Source organism: Pygoscelis adeliae, unplaced genomic scaffold, assembly GCF_000699105.1.
Source record: "Pygoscelis adeliae isolate BGI_AS28 unplaced genomic scaffold, ASM69910v1 Scaffold222, whole genome shotgun sequence".
NCBI classification, from domain to species: Eukaryota; Metazoa; Chordata; class Aves; order Sphenisciformes; family Spheniscidae; genus Pygoscelis; species Pygoscelis adeliae.
In genome coordinates this window covers 725,299-749,570 of record NW_008824309.1, presented here as the reverse complement: position 1 = coordinate 749,570, position 24,272 = coordinate 725,299, and the positions used below count along the sequence as shown (strand labels likewise).

Genomic DNA, 24,272 nt, shown 5'->3' with positions numbered 1-24,272 from the left:
TTTTGCCACGTTTGAGATGATAGCACAGTCTCACTGTGACTAAGGACTGCAAAATCGTGCTCCATGTAATTGAATCTAAAGATCTGACAACACTGACCTTATCAAGAAATGAAACTTCTGGCTGAGGTTCAAACCATGCACGAGAAATAAGCTCTTGCTGGTTGTTTGTAAACGTCATATAAAAATGTACTTATTCGTTATTAACAACTTGTAAACTGAATACACTGCAGGTCTCAAACTGCTGCCAAGTATTACTTAGTACGATCATTTCATTTACATCTAATTCTTGTATTAAATTTGGCAGCACAACCGAGCGTCCCTTCTCATGACCGTAAGAGGGTTATCGTACTGAGATAAACATTCAGGCCACACGCTAAAAACTGGGGATAGAAGAAATGCTAGGGGCCAGATTAATTTTATGAATGCCCGTAGTGCTGCTGGCCTCAGTGACAGCCCTATTTCAGTACAAGATGTGCAAAAAAAAGGATTCTAGGGAGAACCAGCCCGTTGGTATCCCACTGTTGTTGTGATAAGGCCAGCAGTGACAACACATGACCTGCACTGGTGAGCCATCTCCTTTATGACAAAATAGAATAGAAGGCGCCACGCAAAATCCCCAGTAATATCAGCGCTAGGCTTTTGTGAGCATCACGGTCAATGCAAAAATATGAAAGTTTCATAAAAATTCAGGAAGGCGCTACTGTAAATAATCGCAATTGCTCTGCAGCAGAATGCCATTTTAAAAGGAGGCACGAAAAACCATGGGGCTTTTGAAACAATACCATTACGTACCTCTCTTGTTCTTGCATACAGCTTTCAGGATGCGGTTTCCAGGTCCACATTTTCCATGGTGAGTCACACATATTCCTTCTGAAACAATCCACTCATAACACACGGGGTCTTCACAAGGAATAGATTCAATTAAATGCGGACAACCTGCCAGAGTGCCTACAGGTTCTACGATCACTTGCCTTTGTCTCATTCTAAAGCCTGGAAAAAAGAGAAACTGAATTAACTGGACAGCTGCAAAAAATATTTATACCAATAATCTAGTAGCAAGAGGACTACATAGGGCATCTGGAACTGGGGGATATAAAGACAAACAAGAGTACAACACTTACAAACTGAATTGATTAGGACGGCACTTGGCTGCATGTGCCCACAGTCCGGGCACGCAAAATCTAAGAGTGTGTAACGAATTCCAACAACCAACATTTTTCACATTTCTTTTTCCTTTTCATCCACATTAGATAGAAATACACATGTCCAAATATAGGAATTTGCCACTGATGCATACATTAATGTGATAACATTAAGTAACATTAAGATAAAAAGAGAGCAACAGTTAAGGAATTGAAGATATAAAGAACATCTATATTCTGCCTGGGAATCCACTAATGAAAGACTTGTTTTGAGATACAGCAGAGCAGTTTACTAAGAAATTAGTGTTCTGCCGTATGAAGGTGGAAGGATTTCTGATACATAATGCATATCAGACCTCTTTGAAATGACATCCTGTTAAATTGGAAGATTCAAATGTAAAGTGGAAGAAGAAGGTTACAGAAATAATGAACGAATTGATTACATAATCTACCTCCTTCCGAATAAAACCAAAAGTCATGTTGCTTATAAAATGCAGAACTAGTACGCAAGTATCTTTCAGCATGTTTTGTTATGTAAATGACACAGAATTCTAAGAAGGGCAGAAAAAAAATACATGATGGTCTTTCCTACAACAGCCTCAGACAAGGGGCAAATATACAGCATTAGTGGGGGCCACACTGAAATGCCTTGGCCACGAAACAGAAAAGAAAATGAAACATAAAACACTCCAGAGAATACAACAGATCGAAGTTCTACCATTCTCAAACCAGCAAAAAGAAATTCAAAACAATTTAAAAATGAAATGGTTTTGCAAATCTTTATACTTAACAATATCTTTTGTGTTTTTTTTTTAAATTTGAAAAATTCTGCCTGGCTCAGGTCACTTCAAAAACTTATGTTGTTTTCAGAAAAGTGTAATTTCCAAACAATAATATTCATTCCCTGATATGAACTCCAACAGTCATCTTTTCAACTTACTTTGTAAATGAAGGAAAGACTCTGCAATGAATCTCAAAGTGTTGCAGCAACAAACATGTACACTGGGCAATTAAGATCCAGGGGGGTTCAAATTATACTTGCATACTCTTCTTCCAGGAATTTAAATCAAACCCAGAACAATGAGAAGAACCTCTCGGGTGAGCCTAAACTCCAAGAAGGCAGGAGGGACTTCAGTCCTGACGCCCTGCAACCTCACCCAAGCACTGCCCTCGAATCCAAGCAGGCGGGCTTCCGAGGAGGATCAGAGAGGGACAGCCTGGCACTATGGAGGTTTGCAGCTGCTATCCCAAGAAATCCTCCTTTTCTCCAAGTTCAGTGCAGGATAAAAGGATCTGAATCAGGCTGAAATTTTTTTTTTTTCTTCTCCCAAGAATAACTGCAAAAAGCTTTTAAAGGCCATAGTCCAGTCCTGTACACACATCTAAGAGCTTCATCCTATGTTAGATTAATTTTTTAAAAAAAATACATTAAGCTCCCAATGTAGAATTTGACACCACTGTTTTTGCAATCTTATCATAATATTCCATTACTCGCTTTAGATCCCCCAATGCTGCAAGCGATATGTAAGAGCAGCCGTTACCTCTTCTTCCCTGGAGATCCTGGCAGTTCTCATGAAGACAGGGGCCCCACACTGACCAGGCGGACACCACACACTCGGAGGGGCACGGCAGGTTACACAGCTGGGAGGCGGAGGGAGCAGGACCCAGGCATAGCTTCCCATCAACTGGTCTAGTAACTAAGAGGAAAAAAAGAAAGGAAAAAAGAAAAGCAGGGCTGCAACTTTGCCCTGACCAACACACAGAGCTCCGAAGTTTACTGCTGGCCTTAGTTTTCCCGAATGCACCAAAAAGCAGTACTTTTTTAGGGTCTTATCTCCCAGAGCAAAAAGCTAATCCTCTGTTCAGCAAGGCACGTAAAGTTTTATCTAAATCATCCATATTCAGCAGGCCATTTAAGACTATGCTTAATGGTAAACAGGTGCTTTAATAATAAATTCAGTGCTGATTTTCTACAATGCTGGAGCAACAAACCGGAATCTAATCCCCCGCATTTATGGCCAAGGAGTCCTCTTTACACCGTACTGAAGAGAAAGACTTATAAGAAGGAAATCCAAAAAGCTCACACTGCAATTGGGAGCCAGGCAGAGGCAGGTGACAAAAGCATGAGGACGGGGGAATCTCCCCATACCCATCCCCTTCAGGGGCACTGCCTTCTCTAGATTACAGATGTGGGATCCAGACCTTTGAATTTTCTTCATCTACTTTCAATACAATTGAGCAGAGCTTTCGGTTTCTTCTACACAGACATATGCAGAAAGCATCTTTCCCGCCTGGGAGGTGAGACGTTTACTTGAATTGCCTGCACCCAAGGCAGGCATGGATCTCCAAACCTCTTCATCTATGAGATGAGCCGACCTCAAACTCTGCCAAAGTACCAGTTTTGTTGATACTGACAATAAATCTGGAAAGCCGATTCCCTTTGTATTTTCATTTATCGTAAGAGATTTCTAGTTTCAATTAACTTCTCTCACCTTTTTATTCGGGGCAGAGGGAGGAAGGAAAAGAAGGGAAAGACTCTTAAATCTATCTTCTGAGTCGTTATATGACATTGCATTTTAATTACATTATGGGCTGAATTTGGCTGTCTCTTTAGACAAATCAATATCAAAGCAGCCTTTCAAAAGGCAAAGGCTTGTTTGAGTTTACTCTGCCATGGTATTACCAACACTTCATTAATTTCTATAGCTACTGAGTTTGCTTTATCCTCATTTTTGTTTTTAATGTCTATTTTTCTTTGCTTCCATGCATGGAATTGACTTGAAAAGAATTTATAAAAATGTGCCCAATATATGAGTCATCTTGTCTTTTTCTGATATTTTACCATTTGCTTGAAAATTAATCATTTGAAGAAAAACACAACTTTTTTCTTTGAAACACAAGACTTCAGTGCTCAAAAGCCCAATAAATTTTGACTTGCACATCCTGAAGTTGAGACTTCGAATCATAGAGTCATTATTGGACTTAAGACCAATATCAGTGCTTATGATTCCAGCTCATCAGAATAACAGGATTAAACAACAGATGCAATTTAATTCTAAGCTGAAAGATAATATGTCCGTAAAAAAGACCATTTTCTGAATGATTTCTGAGACATTGTAAGGCCTTTGACATGTTCATTTAGAGATTACAGCAAGGTGGCATAAATCCAATTCAGCTGAATGCTACCATGAACAGACCTTTTCTAGAGACCTTGCAAGTGAAGTGACAGACAGAATGAGATAAATACTAGAGTTTTAAGGATAAGAGTATTTATTTTACCAAGAAGTCTCATGCATGGCTTAACCTGCCTTTCAGCATCAAGCGTTGCAAAACTGTATCATTTTTGGAGAGTTCACTTGAAGAAATGAAAAGAAATAAATTTGAGTGCATACGTTCAACCCAAGGAATAAAGTCCAGTCCTAATCTGCTCTAACTCAAGGCGTCATCGTAGCAATGGCTCTTTCCCCCTCACCGATTTTTAGATTGTCTCTATATTGCAATTTAACTATCTAAATGTGGAAGTCACTAGATAAAGCAGGTTGGTTCTCCTGCCTTGAAAACTAACCAGCTACAACCAGTGGTGCTGAGGGTATTTTAAATTGAGTTTGGATAAAAGAAAAACAAGAAAAATTGATTACAAAAAGTTAAAGGGGCAGGTTTTTGACGGTAAGCTGAGCCTACCAGCCATCCCAGACACATGGAAGACTCCTTCCTATTTTGGAGGAACACCCTGCCTTCCTCTCCCTGCCAACCACCTTCCCGCTCCCTCTTCCTCCCTCAGGCTGATGCCCCATTTAATTCTAGCACTGGGAATGCTTTTCCCAGGACCAACATCCTACTTGTCACTAGAATAAGACTGCTTGTTCACCCACTTCCTTAAGTAATTCTATATATTCTGTAAAATGTAAATCAGAAAATACACAGACTATTCTAATCAAATATCCAAATATATTCTAGGTCTGTGCCAGTTTATACTCACTCTACACTGACTACAATCCTCCAGAGAAAGTCTTCAGGAATAAGACAAGAACAAAAAGAAACAAGCTGCATTAATAAATGCATATACAATAGCATCCTTTTCCAAAAACAGGCAGGTATAAAGAGCCACGTTTTCCAGCACGACAGCCAGAGTGACTGGATGGACCAGCGGGGTCTTCTATAAAAGAGTTTCATCCCTTCTTCAGCCATTTGATTGACAGCTCTGATTTCCATCAGTTGATTTCCATCAGTTTTATTTAAAAGCTTGATGTGATTTTTCTATCGCTATTCTTTCATACTCTAATAAATACCTTTTTTTCTTTTTTTTATGAACTATAAGGTGGGTTTCTTCTGTGAATCTTTTAAATGCCAAAATTCTCAGACACGCCAGCTTCCAAAAAGGTGCAGATAGTCTGGCTGGGGATGTCCTGTTCAGGAAAAAAACCTCACATTATGCCAATGATAAATGAACACAGCTGCTAGGACTGCCTTTATGTACCAGTCAGCCTTCTGATTTTGCTCAATAATTGACTTTGTAATGGCATTTTCCTACATTCGTATAGAAAAAGTGCTTTTTGTGTAATTATTTTCCTTGGAAAAATATTAGCCACTTTTTTGGGGGAAGGGGAAAGGCAGAAGCCAGGGAAGAGAAGAATGAGAGGGGGAGGCAATATCTCTGATTCAAGTAGCAGCTTTTTTATTACGCTTGTTCGTACCTTTTAAAATCTCGTGTTCTTCCCAATCTATAGAACAAACTTGAAAAAGCAATCAAGTACTAATCTGGGAGCCTCTGAAACATTGCACATTTCTATAGCTGTTATATTGGATCTATCCTTTATAAATGCGACTACAGCTGTTCCCAGCACCAGTGTCTGCCTCAAGTTTGAATTTTACTATTTGCTGTTATTTTCAGGTTATTGCTACCAGCAGGAGATAATAAATTGGGTTCTAAAGTATCTTGTTTCCCTATATATTTTTACGAGGTAGTGATTTGGAGGAAGAGTGGAAGAGGAAATCAGCTCTGATATGATTATTTCCATAATGTAATTTTAAGCCAATAAATAAATTATCAGTGAATGTAGTCATATGGACACATACTTGCAGGCATACATACCAACACTATGTTAAAAAGTATTCATGGCCGGACAGAGAGAGAAATATATAGGATGGCATTATAGTTGCAGTGATTCCTTTCAAATTTAGTTTTTCACTCCTCGGGAGGTAAATAACACTTTTTTTTCCTGGACCTTAACTTCATTTCCCTTTTACAATGAAAAACCAACTATTTCTGATATTAACACCGAAATGAGACATTTCTAAATATCACTGACATATCTGGAATACAAGTAAAGAGTATCAGGACTGTCTCTTATATACCGGTGCAACCATATTTTAGCTAATATTCAATTCTCCAGGCAATAAATCCAGATGTGTACCATATCTTTTGGCAAAACTAAGGCAAATTAATGATTGCCAGGGTATAAGAAAGGGATGGCATATCTTTGTCAAAGTTCTCACTGCCTTTGCCAGGACTTATAAACCAAAGACACTTGGATCAATACGAAGGGAAATTACCTGAGAAAATCACAAAGGAATGAGTTGTGTTATAAACACACCTACATGTGTACAACATAATAGGGATAAACCAGCACAACATTTGTAGGTAATTTCTCTAACCTGAAAGACTTGCTTTTATAGCAAAAACAAAAGATTAGACAAAGGAGAAGCAGTGAATGTAATTTAACTAGCCTGGAACCAGCACCAACCCTAGTCCAGCGCACCCCTCCATTAAAAAGCCTAAGGCACCCCATGCCTGATGGAAAGGGTGCCTTTATGCTTTTTTTTATCAATTAGTTTTGAAGCCGCAAGGCACAAAGTTGAAGTCCTATTTTCAATTAAAATCTATTTAATAGACAAGAAACAAAGTATGAATAGAAGGCTAATCACAGCATGAAAGAGGGTTAATAGCGAATTGCCAAGAGCAACAATGGTTTAATGTATTTCAGAACAATAAAGATCCTCGCAATTTTATTAAAGTGACACAGACTATTAGCACTCCATGGAATAAAAAGTTTCCCCATGTCCATATCCTCTGCTGTACAACGGGATCCTGATCCCAACTGGGATATTGTGGTGTTTCACTACAGCAGAATTCATAGAGATTATTGACAGAAACCGCAGATCTGGCAAAAATTCAGCGTGAACATGGGACTTCCCACCAGCAGTCACACGACCGAGCAGACCAGAGGCGACAAGTCATTAAGAGCGTCCAGGAAAAACAGTGGAGGCAACAGGGATGCTGGGATGACAGTGAAGGCAATGACGGGAAGGAAAAAGGGATTCTCCGGGATGTTTGAGCCTTGTTGGCTGTTATCCGGAAAAGGCCACCAGATGCTGGAAATCACTGGGATAGACCGCTGGAGAGGGTGACAAGGAAAAGGGAAGAAAAAACCCAAAGGTGGGGATATGCTTCATGAAAGCCTTCTAAGAGTGTGAACTTTGCCCATCGCTAAGTTTAGCGTTCATTCAACAGGAAGGAGCACCAAGGAGCAGAAATCTGTTCTGTGAATGCCACCTCACCGCAGGAGCCCTGGTACCTCGAAAAAAGCACCACTATGGATGTGTCTGTGATACTGGGGCGTGGTACAGGTGGCCCAAAGCTAAGCCGGTGACACGCTAAGCTAGGCCACTCGTGGCATGGCCATGCCAGCTCGGATCCTGAAAGCAGCAGGGCTGCTCCGCACAGAGCGGGCCCAAGTTCACAAGCTTGATTTATCTCGAATGTCTCCTGCTCCAGGACCAGCCCAGCCACCATGGGCTTTGTTATCTCTCCCCAGTGGCCCAGTTTGTGGCGTAGCCTTGAACATACAAATCCTTTTATTTTTTCATCTGACTCAACATTACTGTTTGAACACAATGCAGGTCCCCATCCTCGTAACAACAACGGGACAAAATTACTCAGAACAAACCGTCACTGTTTTCAGTAAAATTAAACCAGTTCCAGTGGCAGGAAATAATGGCAAAAATAAAAATGCAATTAAAATCTTAGATTTCAAAGATAAGACCCTGAGCTAAAACCTAGTATCTCATGTGAACTGACTGGGCAGCATATTATTTGCTGCATACCAAAGCCAGCTGTATAAATAAAAGTATTTATAAAGGGATAAATATTTCGTGATCATATCAAATAGCTTGTTGACAAAAAAGACATATTCTCTATAAGGCCGCTTTTAGAAGGCACACTTTCACTGTCAAAGTCTTTTTATACATTATTCTCTTCATTTTCCTTTAATTAGCTTCTAGACAAGAAAGAACTGAAAATATTACACCTCTAAGAGACATTAGGGAAAATGTTTTTTTTCCTAATGGATTCAAACTAAAATTTTTGAAATACACATTTAAACACTACTGTCAAGCACCACAACGATCTGAATAAAATCATTTCCTCTCTTGCTTCTAAAGGGTTTCCCCTGAAGAAGCCAGCTGTTACATATTTTTCCATTATGTTAGTTGTATCTTGTAAATTCTGCTCAGCATTTGGTGAGCTTACAGATCAATAAATCGGCATCCTAGCAATATAAATCTGATGCGGACTTGCCTGATTATGTTGTACACTTCAGAGGTGTATTTCTCATCTTTTCAAGCCAGTTCAGTCATCCCAATGATAAATAACTAGTTTAGGTTGAGAGGGATCCCTAGCCGGGGGTTCTTCTTCCACCTGAGAACATGGTTTCTGTGATTCAGGTCAACTTACGCCCCGGGCTGGATGCTCCTGTTGCTGTACCACAAGCCAGTCAAACAAAGCTTTTTTCGCACCACTGCTGACCATCAGTTCTCTCCCCCCTATGGTCCTAGTCCAGTTTTCTCATTACTAATATATTCTAACCTATTCCTTTTCAATTTCATAAACCAGACAAAGACAACAGGATTTAAACATCAAAGTCCCTAAATTCTAATTTCTGTAGAGTAAATCAGTCTTCTCATTCCTGCAGCTTCACCAGCATAAATTTGAAAAAAAACCAGCGTGCATTTAATATAGGGCTCGTACTCCACACAGGGCTAATATTCATTACAACAGGGCATATCCCGCACCAACTCCTACGGAGAGCTTATCTCCATCAACGCAGCCTTTTCCCAATAAACATGCAGGATGGCAACAGCCATAAATGACAACAACCTGCACAACCAACTTACTGTTTCTAAAGAGTCAGACCTGGTGGCTCACGAGACAGCTAGCACCCAAGGGGATGGTGGCACAGTCAAATAGGACTCTCTGCCGGTATTTTTGTCTTCCTGAAACTACTTCCATAGTTTTTTGAACAGATGCCACACGTAGCAATTTGAAACACTAATCCCCCAGAAGACATGCTTTGGAAGATCATGACTCAGAGCAGAACAAAGAACTTGCAGGGAAAAAAATGTGGCACCCTCATTAGGAAACAGAGTGTACAGAGCAAAGAATGCAAAAACGCGTATTTTAAAGCTAAAAAAGACAAAAGGGCAGAAAGAAAGGGATGAGAATAAATGCAGAATAATACAAGATACGAATGAAAGGAGTCCTCAAATTCATCTCTGTGCAACTCCAAAGAGGCACTAATTTCTGGAAAATAAAATACAGTGCCGAAACATCCCCCATATGGGAATTTAGAGTAGTCTGAAAAGTTCACTCATCAGATAAGAAAGGATTAGACATTTTTGTCTATCAGAAGTAGGGAGAAAGCTCAATTCTTTGTGGAAAACAAGAAAGGATAAAGGCCATAAAATTATCATTTTGAAACTCGTATAAGTAGGACTTAGATGAAACTGCAAGGGAACACTTTCAGACCATTTGGGGATTCTGTCAGTAACGTGGCTTGTAAGACAAAAATACACAAGGGAATACACACAGGGATGGATCAGAAAGCAACCATTAGACCCGAAAAGGTACTTCAGTATTTACTAAGTCTTGAATTGTGAACAGACTAAAGGACTTTTTGCTGCTACAGCTGGTGACACACAAGTTTATAAAAAAAATCTGATGTAAGATGAACCAGGTGGAATTGCATCCTAAAAATAAAGCAAAAATGGGTATAGACTGGTGAACTACAGTGGAATAAGTAAGACAAGAAATTATGTCTACTAACTGGTGAGGGTTGAGTATCTCTCAAAGGAAAGAGGGATATAAAAGTAATAAAGACTTCTCTAAGAAATAGTTTTGCAGGGCAACACTAAAAGTTATCTAAGAATAACGAAGGCACAACTACCTCACATACCTGCTATTGAAATCCAAGATCAAGTAAAAATAAATATATGGAGATAAATATGATGGAGACACTCATTAAGCAAAAAAATTGTAAACAAAACTTTAGAACCTTGTACAGGTATGAGAATTTAATGTGGATTTTCAGATGGAAAATAACAAAGATTAAGAAGATAGGAAACTGCAACGATTTGCTGGTGAGATGGTAATAAGAGATACATTTTATTAGCCAAGTTTACTATGCTGGGTAAACAATAAAGAAGATTCAAGGAAGAACAGCATTTCACAAAGGTTTTTCAGTCCTATAATTAAAACTTAAGCAGACAGGCTCCAAAAAACATCATAAGAAATTCTGAAAGTGAGAGGTAAATTGGATCTCATTCAAACAAGTAAAAAAGAAAAAACGTCAAGATATATAAGGCACAAATTTTACAAAAGAATGACAGGGCAGGCAGATCCCTAGTTAGAAAGCCACAGAAAATATGGAGAGAACAGCAATCCCAGTCACTAGGGACAGTAGGTAACTAGTTCAGAGAAGAGAGGAGAGATGCTTCTGGATAATTTTATAAAGGATGCCATCCCCCAGACTACTGGTAAAGAGTTATAGTCTCTAGATAAATCCAAAAAGCAAACTTTAATTAGAAAGCAAAAGGATACTCCCTGGCCTTCAGGAGAGAAGGTAAAAAATTCCTGAGGAAGAAGATTAAATGTAGGAACCTCATATGTTTATTAACTGTTTGAACATAAACACAGACACCATTCCCAGACTCTAAGAGGAATTTTAATTCCCATATTATTGGACATATTTATTGTGATTGAGAGGAGAGCTGTATTGCCAAACAAGGAGAGAGATTTCATAAACTGATCATTGCTTTTACCTATGTCTTTTTTGTTGGTACACTGGGAATTGTTAGTTAGTGATGTTCACCCAGATTAATTAAAATTTATTGTGGGAAAAATTTATTGTGGGAAAACACACTTCAGATAACATTTTATAAAATCAACAGTCACAAAAATCTTATCTCCATCCAGAAAAGCCCACTTACAAAAGAGAAGAAAATGTGTGTCCCATGTTAGCAGCATCTGGCTTTGAAAATAAGTTGAGGATCTGCATTTCTGCTTTATTTAAAAGAGCTTCCATACCAGTGAACAGATTTACATTAAAAAAAGAGGTAAGAAGAAGGGTAACCACCACCGTGTCTACAGTTTGCTCCAGACACGGGATGTCCAGGCACAGGAATCGAGGAGTATCCAGAGATGAAGGGCAGAAAGGGCAGATCGGAGCTGTACCATAGGTAGCTCACTTGCATATTCTATGCTACTTTTTCTGCAAAATTTGTCTCCTCCTTAAAAGCAACATCATTTCAAACATGTAGATTTGCTGCTTCCATCTCTGGATATCAAAAGAATAATGATAAACTTGAAGTATTAGATGACCACATCTCTGTGAAAATTAAGCATTATATATTTAAATGTGTTAAAATTCAATGAGATAATTAAAGAAAAAACACAAGGATCTGTTTAAAGCTAATTATGTTAAAGTTCACTCTAAATTAACAGAAGCCTAACAACTGAATAGAGATGTGGATTCCTTGGACAGAAACATTAAAAATAGCGCAGTCTCTTAACTTAGGTGCCTATACGTTGGCTTACCTACATACACAAAAATACGGATATCTGAATGACACAACACTTTACACATTTACCAAGTGTTCCCTGCCAGCTTCATCTAGATGTAAGAGTCTCAGAATGCAAAAATATTACAAAGGACTTCAAAGATTGGAAGACCTTCTGCCTCCAAATACTCATCACCCATGTTAAAAGTACAGACTTCCTCCTTAAGGCCTATAAAATACGTAACTTCTCTTGGATCAAGACAGGGATTTCTTAGTTAGGTCACCTCTTGGGGGAGAAAGATATGAAATATCAATGCATTTTTGAAAGTAATATCTGAGTGGAGTTTTTCCATTTCCAGTATCTTCAAGTTGAAATTTTATAATCAAAATAGAGAAAGATTTCAGCAGACTTAACCCTCTGAATAACTGATATATAGGGACTCAAGAAAACAGGGGCTCCTGTTTCAGCAGATTTAACCTTCTGAATAACTGATACATAGGGACTCAAGAAAACAGGGGCTCCCTTTCTAAATATACACATTCTAAGAAAAGAAGAAATAGATGGGAAGACTAAGCAAATGAAAAATGGGAGAGATATCCTTGGGGGACAAAAGAGCTTTGAGCAATATGTATAAATACATCACAGATGGTACCTGTCTCCAACTAAGATTCAACATATTTTATCCAAGAATGCTGCTGGAGAGACCACGGGACAAAATCTTCTTTCACATATGTCATTGGGCCTAGATCCAAATTCTCATTGGAAGTAACCAGAAGAATAACAACTGTGATGGATGGTAATATCCTATTAGACTCGCTCGTTTGATTCCTGAATGATCCCTTTAAGGACACTCAAGAGGTGAAGAAAGAAAAATTACTGTACTTTGATGGTAGCAATTAGACTCTATATTTGCTTATACATAGAAGGATTAACTTCCTCATCTTCTCCCCATCACTGAAAAAATGGTACAATAAAATATGAGATGCCCTAGTGACGAATAAAAGTATTCTATCAGTTCAAGTCGCCAGAATAGAGGTCAGAAAAGATGTCATTCCTTATTTATTCAAAGAACAAAAATTGATCAGCTAATAAATGAGACACACTGAATATTACTGGATAGGGAGGGATAATAGGGAAGGCTTTCCCTCCTCCTATTTGCATGCGACTGTTGACAGTAGATGGGGTTCTCACTTTTCTAAGGACTACCGCAAATCTGCACTCCTGCCTTGGAAGGGCAGTAATAATTTATACCTTGTACAACTGGTCTGCACGTTTGGTTTTTTTAGTTGCCTATATGAAATTTTTTTGGTTTTAAAAACAAAAGGGTTAGAACTGTAAAAACAAGGAAGAGGTATCCCAGTGTTTTCTTTTTGTTGAGGGGAGAGCTTGCAATTTTTAAGTTGAACTTAACTTTGAACAAGGGGAAAACCTGCAGGTGATCACACACTGGATATATAGCACCAACGCTGTTACGAACTATGTTGGTGTAAGGGTTTCAGATGCACTCCTCTAATCTTCTCGAGTAATTCACAATACTGAAAAAGAATAAAGAAGTGTGAATGAAGTCAGTTAAAGCTTGCTGCTCACCAACTTGCCGTACAGTGGCTGCATGGACCACAGAAGTGGTCAGAAGGATGAAGACAGTCAAGAAATGTTACACGCCTCTCATCAACAGCACTTTTCTTACTTGGAAAGTCATATGCATCGCATACTTATGCAGAGCAACAGAGGGGGGCTTGTGTTGGGAGAGCAAGGTAGTGCCGGATGTTTGGGAGAGGTGAAGCAGCAACTATGCATGGACTGAGCAGGATTAAAACGGGTCTGGTTTTCTATAATCTCAGAGTCTGTGCAGGATGCTAGGACACACTGGGCGTCCAGGAAACATTTGCTTTGCCTTTGTAAGTAAATAAATCTAAGATATGATATTGTCTTCTTATTATCTTACATCTCTGCTCAAAAACATATTCTGCAAGATCTCTCTACATAGAGTAAATAAAACAGCCTAAGATGAATTATTCATCATGCATCTGTATCTACTCATTATTCTCTTCTAAAAGAAAAATAACTCACTTCCAGAGTCCAAAAACCGTCTGTCTGCTCAGAAGTTGTGACAATATTATTTTTGCTTTCCCCTTCAAATCACAAGAAAGATTGTGTATCAATCTGAAGCAGAGGCTAAAGCCGTATCCGGAATGGAGTGTGACATCTTTTTTTATACTCTAAACCAGGCCTAAAACCACAGATAAATGGATTCAACTACCAAGGAGATGGGCTACCTGATACATGAGAGAGGAAGAAAACTCAACTCCAAGCATAATTTAGCTCCTCCATCCTTTGAAACCTTCCCATACAAGTACACCTACAGAATGGGCATCAGTTCACCCTAGAAGGTTGTGGCTCCTGGCAGCTCCTCAGGACCCTGAGGACCATGCCCTCCTGCTCCCTCTGATGCTGAGTAACACCTCCCTGTGTAAACATGGATACAATGAGGGCATTAGCTAGCCAAAGTCTACTAATGACTGCATGTTATCTTTTTTTTTCCTCCCCTGTTTCTCTTACTCAGATCTCCTTGAGCCAGACAATTCAGAATGACCCTACACACGTACCTTCCTTCAGCCGGTGCATCCCAATTTCTACGGTGATTTGGACGCAGTAGACCTCCCGGGTTTGTATGCCACCTCCACAAAGGCCTACATGCTTGTGACGGCGAGGGTCCTGCTGGTCAAGGAGGAGAGACACTTGGCAAGCTTTCCATTCAGAAGTCCTCCAGGCAAACCTTTGGAAAGAAAAAAAAAAACAGGTAAAAAGTTTTTGAAAAGACTATGGGTGAGGAAGTGGTACTTTATTAGATGACAAAATACAATTGGTTTAATCTTTATAGCAGGACTTCCCAGTTCAAAACAGGGAATGTTTTGAGACATTTTGAATGTTAAATTTACAAAGGTTAAGTATTTGTTATTTGTCTGGAGTACTTGTGTAAAATTTTTCACATAGCACTAATCTCCAAAGCGTTCTGAAACACTAAATCATCCTGACAAACCCTTTGAGCAGGGTGCAAAGAAGGAACGAAGATTAAGAGGTTCGATTAAGTGCAAAAACTAGTTTTCAAACGTGGCTGAAACCACTAAACCACCTCTCTCTGCCAAGACCTGAACGCCTCACTCTGAAATGCACTTAATAGCTAAAACCCTACATATGTCAACGGAGCTCCAAGCACCAGGCAGCTTTTCTACAGGTGACAGCTTTATAAACGCCTAGGGCACTACCAATTTCTTCAAGGGATTGGCTAAAGTAACTCAGTTCTCTCATTTCAGTTTCCAGAAGTTGTGATACACAGCAAGCTCTAGGTAAAAATATTTTCATTCTATATTCAGTTCACACCTAAAGAGCATTAATGATTTTCAAGGAAGGATAACGTTCTTGGGCATAGATATGTGAATGCTGTACAGACAATCGTCATTGGTATGTACCAGCTTAAATGCCAGGAAGAACTTCTTAAACCCATAGGGAAAACAATATTGTGTATCAGCGGAAAGCAAAAATTATTTCCCCATCATGTCTGAAAATGCAGAACATATTTCTAATACAACAGTTTTCACAGGCATAAATCATTTTGATTCACAGGTCACAGTATCAGTGGAGTAAATAAGAGGCCTAAGCCTTTCTTCAGCTTCCCGAACACAAATCTTAGGCAATATTGGTTTTATAACCAATCTGTTCACACTTCTGTTGCTTTATTCCTTTGCTCCTCTAAATTTCATAGTTTACCTTTTCCATACAACCTTTGTTGGCTTTGCGTAATGTAAACTATGTAAAATAATTTTTCTTTTATCCTCAAGATAAACGCTCTCTCCTCGTACAGCAGATCCACGTTATCTAATACTACATATGTTTGTTAACCTGCTGACTGATCACTGTAACCTCAAGCGCAATGGAGCGCCTCTGCAGAAAAAGCCTTCCACATTGTAATTCTGTGTATTCTCCATAGCGAGTATCTGACTACAGCTATGGCAAGGAAACATGCATCTCAAAATTATATGAAAAATAAATACATTAGCTTGCCTGAGCACACATCAATGTTCTCTTAACTTCTTATGTTCTAAGTATGGGCATAAGAATGATTTCTAGCCACAAAGCACTTACGAATTTTGGAAAACACTTACTCATGGAAAACATTTGTGAATACTGCCAATTACTTCTAATTTACAGGTACTTTTCAGATGAGCTGTCATGCTCTCTTAACTAATATACAGTATCATGTGCAAATCTGGATACACTCACAGGGTTTATTACCAACAGAGAAAACAATAAAGAATACACTTTTCACATGACAAGCATGAAATACTTGAACTCCCACAACATATAAAGCACAGCCACGAATTTTTTCTCCTAGTAGTTCCTTCTGGGAATTCCTAATCACATTTCTTGGGCCCACGGCGTTAAATGCAACCTTCCTCTTATAATAAAGGCAATGAAAAGTGCTCTTCATCCAACACTGGGCGAAGAGGATTCCTCCTCCACGCCACTTCAGGACATCGTGCTCTTCAGGTCTACAGTTTCAAAACTAGAAGCTTAAATATAGAACACACACATCTTTCCACAGCCATGGAAATAGTTGTTTTAGGGAAGTATTTCTTAAAACAATAATTGACTAAAGAAAAACTGATTATCAGTATCTGGCTTAGGTAGTCAGCCGTGAACTCTGGATCCTAAAGACTCATTTCCAGAGGTGTGAGCACCTGCTTCTCCTATTCAACAGGAGCTGTGGGAGTTAACACCTATGAAAATTAGGCCATCGGTGATTAAAATTATGCAAAATAACTAAATCTGAGCTCGGAGATTAAACTTCATCGGCCCCTGAATCTAAAAAAAGTCCCTTTAAATATTTTAACTGGATACTGTGCTACACCGCAGAACAGTCTTTAATGAACAGCTACCAAGTGCTCCAGCCAGCGCCGGCTCTGCTGTGAGCAGCTGAAAGCCTCAGCCCCGTCAGCCCATCTTGCTTTTTCCCAGCTGGACATGCCCTCAGCTGTCCGGAGTTTTCTGGTAACATATCCTGACCCCCAAGCATTAGTTGTTTAAAAAGTACACGTTTTCACGGCCTTTAACAAGCCCACTACACCAGAAACGTATCCAAGGGACTGCTATCCCACTGAGTGGGAAACCTAATGCAAGACCTCTCCAGACGGATGCAGTGACCTCAACAGCTTTGTGCCAGACCGCAGGGTATTAAGCAGCGTGGCCGACACTTGGCATTAGTTTGCCCAGCCGTGGACAACACTAAAGACAATGAGAATTAACATTACTTCATGAAGAGAAACTGCATAATCTCTACCTAAATTTAATCAGAAGCTTGTTAATAGCCATTAGTAAAGAACAGAGACTGCTGGCTGACAAACACCTGAGGTTTTTTTGTAACTTTGGCAACCTCAAGCCAGTTGTTGCAAATTATTAGCAATATCCACAGTAGTTCTACCACACAACTGTAATTTCTCCAATTGAACAAAGATGACCAAAGCCACCAATGCCACTTTGGACATTCTGTTGTTAGAGCAGACCATACCACAGATGCGCTGTACCAGCATTAAGCTAAGGGGTCCATCCAGCCACCTTGTTCTCCGTCCCCAGAGGGTGAAGAGTGTTATAACTCAGGAAGTGGAAGGGACATTATACATCTGGATCATCAAAGTTGGTCAGCTCCAGTGTAGTCTTGTGATCCCTATGCCAAAACCTGTTGGTGACGACAACTTCAAATGTCAATAGATTTAACATCTCATTTTAACTCCTACCAATATCTAGTTAGATTGACACCAACTTGGTATAGTTACAGTCCTAGCTGTGACCCATGTTTATCTACAGACCTCTTTCTATAGCTAAAAAAATCTCAGCCTTTTCCTTTGGCTTCCCAATAGGCTTGTTCCACTTTTTGACAATACTATTTGAGTTACAGGAGATCTAGCTACTTCCAAAGATTGACAGACCCCGTTGCCAACGGTTAGAGGACTAACTAGATAATGTACCAAATGGGGACCTCCAGAACCCACAGACAGTTATATCCTTCTGCTTCAGAAAATGGGCAAGCAAAAACTGCTAGTTTAGAAACATTAAAGTAAGTGCTTGGGGCATCTAGGAGGGAACTTGTCTGGTAAAGCTGAACAGCTTTCCACATCATAAGCAGTGCTCTGAATTTTCCTGCTCAAGAGAGTCAGCTGAGGAAGCCAAAAAGCAGGTCCCGAGGGTTTCTGTTACTATCAAGGCAAAGCATGCTCTCACACTGTAACACCCAACCGTGGCTGCAGGAGAAGTGTCCAACGCGGAGCTGGAGAACCAAAGCTTCACCATGGATGGTTCCTGAACTGAGAGGAGGCAATGAAGCTGCCTAGCTGATTCAAGGCCATCATTGCGTGCCCAAGACCAGTGAAGGTCAAAAGGCTGAAGAGTAGCGTTGCTACCATTCCCAAAGTGTAACTCCGGCAGCCTACCAGCACGGTTCACTGCATTTCCTTTCAAGTCTTTCCTACCTCACACTAATGCCTTATCTTTAATTGGGACACATAATGGGCCTCATTTACAAAATGATACCATCACACCCATAACTTAGGAGTAACCTCAAGCCTTTTGAAAAAATCAGGTCTGAAAACTTTCCCGTTTTCCATCATTTAACTTCTGAAAAGCTTTGAATTTCCAACAAAGCAAAGAGGTTTTTTTTCTAAATCCCTGTCTTGTAACATAGCAACCACAACCAAAATGAAGGATTTAAAGACATAATCATAATTCTGGAAAATCTATCCATTCCCAGTGAACATGAAAGCTACACATCAAGGATAAAAATGATATAATACATTGTTTTAAAACTGATGACTCAGTGACAGCTATGCAACAAACAAGTGCTCAATATTTTTCTGATTTATAGAAACTTCTTGGTCTCTTTAGTCTATAGGACTCATGCTCTTAGCGCTTACACAAGTTTTATACCTGCATATACCCATTCACTTTAATTGAACTATCCCTAATTTATATCACAATAAAAGAAAGTAGAATCACCTCCTATGTATTTAAGCTTTTTAAGCGCTTAATCTAACCCCTTCAGAACAAATAACCAAAAGTAAAACAAAGCAGAGAGCTCTGGAGTCCTACATGCTGTTAAAATGTTTTATTTTCTATTATTTAAACTATTGATTAAAGAAGTTATTGTAAACGTCAGCCATAAAATTAAAAGGCCTTCCCATTTAACAGCAAATTTACACTAATTGCCATGTACCTGTGATGGGACCTGTAACTTGTAGCCTTGCCATGGACATAGAGGTAACACTTAACGGAGCAGTTTTGAAGCTGAAGGTATTTTTTTTCCCCTCTGGATCCTTTTAGGAGGCTGGAATATAACTTCAGCCATCTCCCCCTGCTGAGTACAACTCTGCAAGTGCTACCTCTTGAGCTGCTGTTTTTCTGTGTTGGTGGATGTAGTCCGCCATATGTACCTTCATTCAGTCATGGGGTGCTCCCTGCCCCTGCATTAAAAAACAGCCTCTAGAGAATGCCCTTCCTTCTCCTGCTCAGAGACTTGCTCTCTTTCTGGTCTATGTCCTTACCCGTTTTCTTTGCCATGCCTGGAACGTGCTTTGGAAAATTCTTGCCCAAAGAATAAAGCTAAAGGAAAGGCTACTTGTCTTGAAATCAACCAAAAAAATAACAAGAAGCAGATTTCCAGGAACCGGGAAAGTAAATAGGACTCTCAAAAGATTTTAAGACTAATCTGATTAGGCAAACACAAGCCAGAAAGAAAGAATGAACAGTTTGTGTTGAGACCTGACAGATGAAGGAGAGCACCTTTTATTGCTGATACTGAATCTCCTTAAATTCATCATCATCTTGTAAGGAGAAGAAAGAAAAGATAACTGTTTGGTAAGCCTTAGCAAAGCCACAGATGAGGCAGCATATATTTAAGGGGGAAAAAGCATCATCTTTCTAGGTATTTCACTGCAAAGAGAACATGCTCAAATAAGGAGAACAGGAGCATCAAAGACTTCTTGTATTATTTATAGAGATTAACGCTACATCCCTCTGTGGCTGAAAGCTACTGCTTTCCAGACTGAAGTAGTTCCAGTATCTTGGTCATCAATTCCCAAACACCACCACCAAATCACTAGGCTGCAAACTATAACATGGACCGATAACATCCTTTACCAGCTGCTGACAGTTAAATAATACACTTTAAAATGTTTGACTTCTGTTCATTAATACAAAATTCTGGCCCCCACAGCCTTATGTCCAGCAGACCCACAGCACATACTGCAATGTTACAGCTTTTCATTCCCGATCGTTTCTGTCGTATTGAATGGCCAAATCAATGTCTACTAACCAGGCAGTACTGTAAAATTCTCCTCAACACTGCATAGAGAGACAAGGTCATAGCCTACCCCCTGCATTTTGAGATATTGCGTCCCTAGAAGTAACAGTTAACTAAATACCAGAGATTTGTTTTGTTGGGGTTTTTTTGCAATATTTTTAGTTAAGTGGCTCTATTAACCTGTAAGTCTAATCTTATTTTTCTGGGCTAGCTCATTAGGCAGCTTATCCTAGCTCACGCATATACTTCACCGGAGATGTGGCCTGAAAGACAGAAGGTGTGCAGGTATGGCAGGGTGGGGAAGGTTTAAGAGTTCATGGGCTCATGAAAACCGGGGCATAGCAGCGATATACTGAAAGAACAACAGGATTCCTTCTATATCAAGAGTGGCATCACGAGAAAATTATCAGTGTTGTGCAGGTTCTCACCTTTTGGGCTCTCCTGGCTCTACACCAAGCAAGCTACAATCGTTTGCACTTTAATATGGTGCAATGTCAAAAAGTAGAAGAACTGAGAAACTAGGGACAGACACGTGTCTGTTCACTCCCTGATTAACTACCAGCCGGTCTACACCAATCAGGTGTCACCTGCACCCACGCTCCTATACAAAATCAGCGAGACAATGTGTTAATCTATTGTCTTTGAAATTGATGTGCGTTTGGGCAGAAGCAAAAATCACTCTGTAAGAGCCTTTCCGTAGGATGTAATCAAGCAACAGAATATTTTTTTTATACTTCCTCTGTTCTGCTATCAGAGTGCATAAAAATGATCAGCATTTGATTTTGAATGAACCCAACGATACAGAGACACTTTTAGAGGTTACGCCTTCCTAAGAAATGTATCTTGCAAAGGCTTTATCAAAGGTTTTGGCAGTATCTGGCAAAGCCCCAGAAACTCATGACTTGATCACTGAATAGACCTCCTATTAAACATACTCCTTCACAGACAGGGAGATTCGTCTGCATGCATATAAAATTTTATCAATCTTGAAGCATTTTACAGTCAATCTCAGAACATGACACATGAAAAATTAAGCAATATTTTATTTCCTTTGCAAAGCAATCTAGCAACCCCGTACGCTAGCCTGGCCAAGCATAACGGCATGGATTTGCAGACCAGAAAGGTGAGATCCTCACCTTCTGCCAGAAGAAAGATTGCCATAAACCAAGCAAGCACTCGGGGACTGCAAAGTTTCCCATTTCAAGAAGTACCCAGAGGGAAGCCAAGTAAAGTCCAAGCTATTACTTCTGATCAGTTCCCATTTTCCTCAAGGAGGACTGGGATTTTTTTATGGGGAGATGAAGGGGAATCGTTAAACCTTATGTAAAAATTACAATTTCAAATCCAATAAAAGCACAGCCATGGAGACCTGCCCAGTCTCTGTGCAGCTGAGGAAATTCTCCGAAACAGCAATCAGTATGAAAATCCCTCCAGAGAACAAGAGTATCTGCTCTCAGTTTTCAGAATATGAAAATATAAACTGTAGTGGGTGTAATTTAAATTTATTTCTGTATATAAGTGTAATTATTGTAATAGCAATAACAACAATAGCAACAATTACAAGAATATTACTAACAATAAATAATACTGCTAATCATAGTTAACAACGATCAAATCAATGATCTTTTAGACACAGAGAGAAAGCATGACATGCAGCCCTCTCCACGCACAAACACTGAGCAAGAAGATTTGCTTTGCACAAGGCAGTCATCAAATAGGGGCTTCTTTACTTCCAAAAACTTGGCTAAAAGCACTCGCTATACCTGGGGCAAGGCTGCAGCAGCTCCTTCCCTCCCACACTGCATGCTTCCCTCTCTTCCAGCTCCGGGCATTGCTTCCCGGCGCCCACCGCCACACTCCGCACACCACGGCGCCGGCTCCGAAAGCCCGGGGCGAGATCTCCCCAGCCGCAGGTCCGCGAGCAGGCGCTCCATGAGGACCACTCGGATGTTTCACAGTCTTTAGCGATGACACAGGACTTGAAGGTCAATGGCACAGGATCTTGCACACAGAGGCTGCGATAAGAACACAGAAGAAAGCTGAGGAGGTCTTGCTTAATAAATTTCTTTTTTTTTTTCAAGCCAAACTCCCAAAGAAGAAATCCATGGTCATTTGGGGTAAATCAGAAGACCTGCATCAACACCAGCACAATGAAAGTAAGAGGAACTGTAATGCAGTGCACATAACCCATTTCCAGGGAGTTCTGCATGCAATCTTGCATGCCAAGTAGTTTGCAAATAATATACCTCATTTATTTCAAGTTAAAACAGATGCAAAAGGCACTATATTTGCTCCTGTGCAGTTAGAATTTCACAGTTTATCCAGGACGGAAAATAAAAGCCAAGCCCAAGAGAAGTACTGCCACTGGTAACCATTCCCATCACCCCACGCACAGGACTAGCTGTCTGCCATCCGTCCAGGTGTCAGTATGTCCTGCTGAGCAACTCTGCTCTTTTAAAAAATAGTCACACACTAATAAGAAAGGTGTGGTTCTGTGAGGCTGTTATCAAACAAACGCTGTCAAACAAAGTCAGAGAGTTTTCAAACCTGACAAACCACTGGAGACCCTGGGAATGCTGCAACTCTGGCTGTATTTTGGGACTCAATTACCCCTGCTGACATTAGGACATGATCCTCATTCATTTTGTAACACATCAAGACACCACACAAGGCCCAATGCAATGGAAAACCAAATTTTAAGAGCTGCCAACTGTCGAGGTTTGGATATCAAGATACAAAGTCCCAGAATAAAATGAAGTCCTAAACTTACAATAGCTTTTCACAATATAGAAAAAAAGGCAAATGTAGCAAATACTTTGGGTTGGAGACAAACCTCCAGACTAAGACCACCGTCCTTCCTTGCTCCTCTGCTTCTGTCTCAGCCAGCTGATGGCTCTCCCGCCCAGTGCGTGCTGGGAGGGACCCTGCAGAGCACGGCTGCTTCTGCTTCACCTCACCCCAGCCGGAGATCAGCCACAAAGCCACCACTCATCTCCCAGAACGGGAGAAAAACCTCTCTTGTCTCTCAAAAAACTTAGATAGCTGAGGTAACAGAGCAGGAAAGGATATACCGAAAGAGGACTGAGGTACGTACGAGCAGAGGCGTCACTGGAGCACCACAAAGGATAGGACAGGGCAAAAAAAGATTAAACCCAGGAAAAAGGAATCACCAGGAGAAAAGGAACCAAGAATTTCTGCGGTGTTATACTGACGACGCAAATCAGTCTCTGAAATTAAGACCATACATGAACTCAGTGCGAACTCTCTCTAAATTTGTCTTCTCCAGCCTCCAGGTGCTCACGGTCAGGCTTATGCCAACTGTAAGGAACAAAGACACGTACACCTAAAAGGTGTGAAATCCAGAGCTGCTGCCAGGGAACCAGCCATTACCTCACATGGCATTACTTACAGCACAGTTTGACTAACCTAACTTTCTCTGAAGAAAATAGACTGGGGCAATCATTTCAGGATTGCAGGGCAGTCTCATAGGGGGAGCAGAGAAGATAAAGGACATTCACTCGCTTCTCCTCCAGTCTAGAAATTGGTCCCGTTTTCACAAAGATCAATAGGAATATTCCCACTGATACCTGATCAAGTTTGACTAGACCCTCAACTACCAGCACAACACAGCATTTGGTGGCTTACGTTTATACTTCAAACTAAAAAATAAAAGTGTAACAACTTTTTGTCTCGGTTTCTTCACCCAGAATAAAACTCATTAATCTCACAGGTGCTGTGAGGATTAATTTACTGAGGTTTATTTTAACAACTTCATAAAGTAGAAACAGCCTGTGATATAGCCCCCTCAAAATAAAATTATTTTTGCTTACAACTCAAAAAGATTTCTCATGCCTCTATTATATATCAAATACAACTGATTCCAAAGCTGTCTCTGGTATACAACATCAATACTATTGAACCAAGGACTGAAAAGTAGTAATCATTA

General features: G+C 40.0%; 1 protein-coding gene across 1 annotated transcript in view; it reads right to left on the bottom strand.

The window, feature by feature from the left end:
- Nucleotides 1-24,272, bottom strand: part of THSD7B (thrombospondin, type I, domain containing 7B) — a 282,324-nt gene that overhangs the window by 188,584 nt on the left and 69,468 nt on the right. Inside the window, exons 3-6 of the mRNA XM_009318936.1 lie at nucleotides 22,090-22,341; nucleotides 14,583-14,752; nucleotides 2,684-2,839; nucleotides 793-990 (exon numbers count right to left, since the gene is read on the bottom strand). Coding sequence (XP_009317211.1) covers nucleotides 793-990; nucleotides 2,684-2,839; nucleotides 14,583-14,752; nucleotides 22,090-22,341 — 776 coding nt within the window. The remainder of the gene's footprint in view (nucleotides 1-792; nucleotides 991-2,683; nucleotides 2,840-14,582; nucleotides 14,753-22,089; nucleotides 22,342-24,272) is intronic.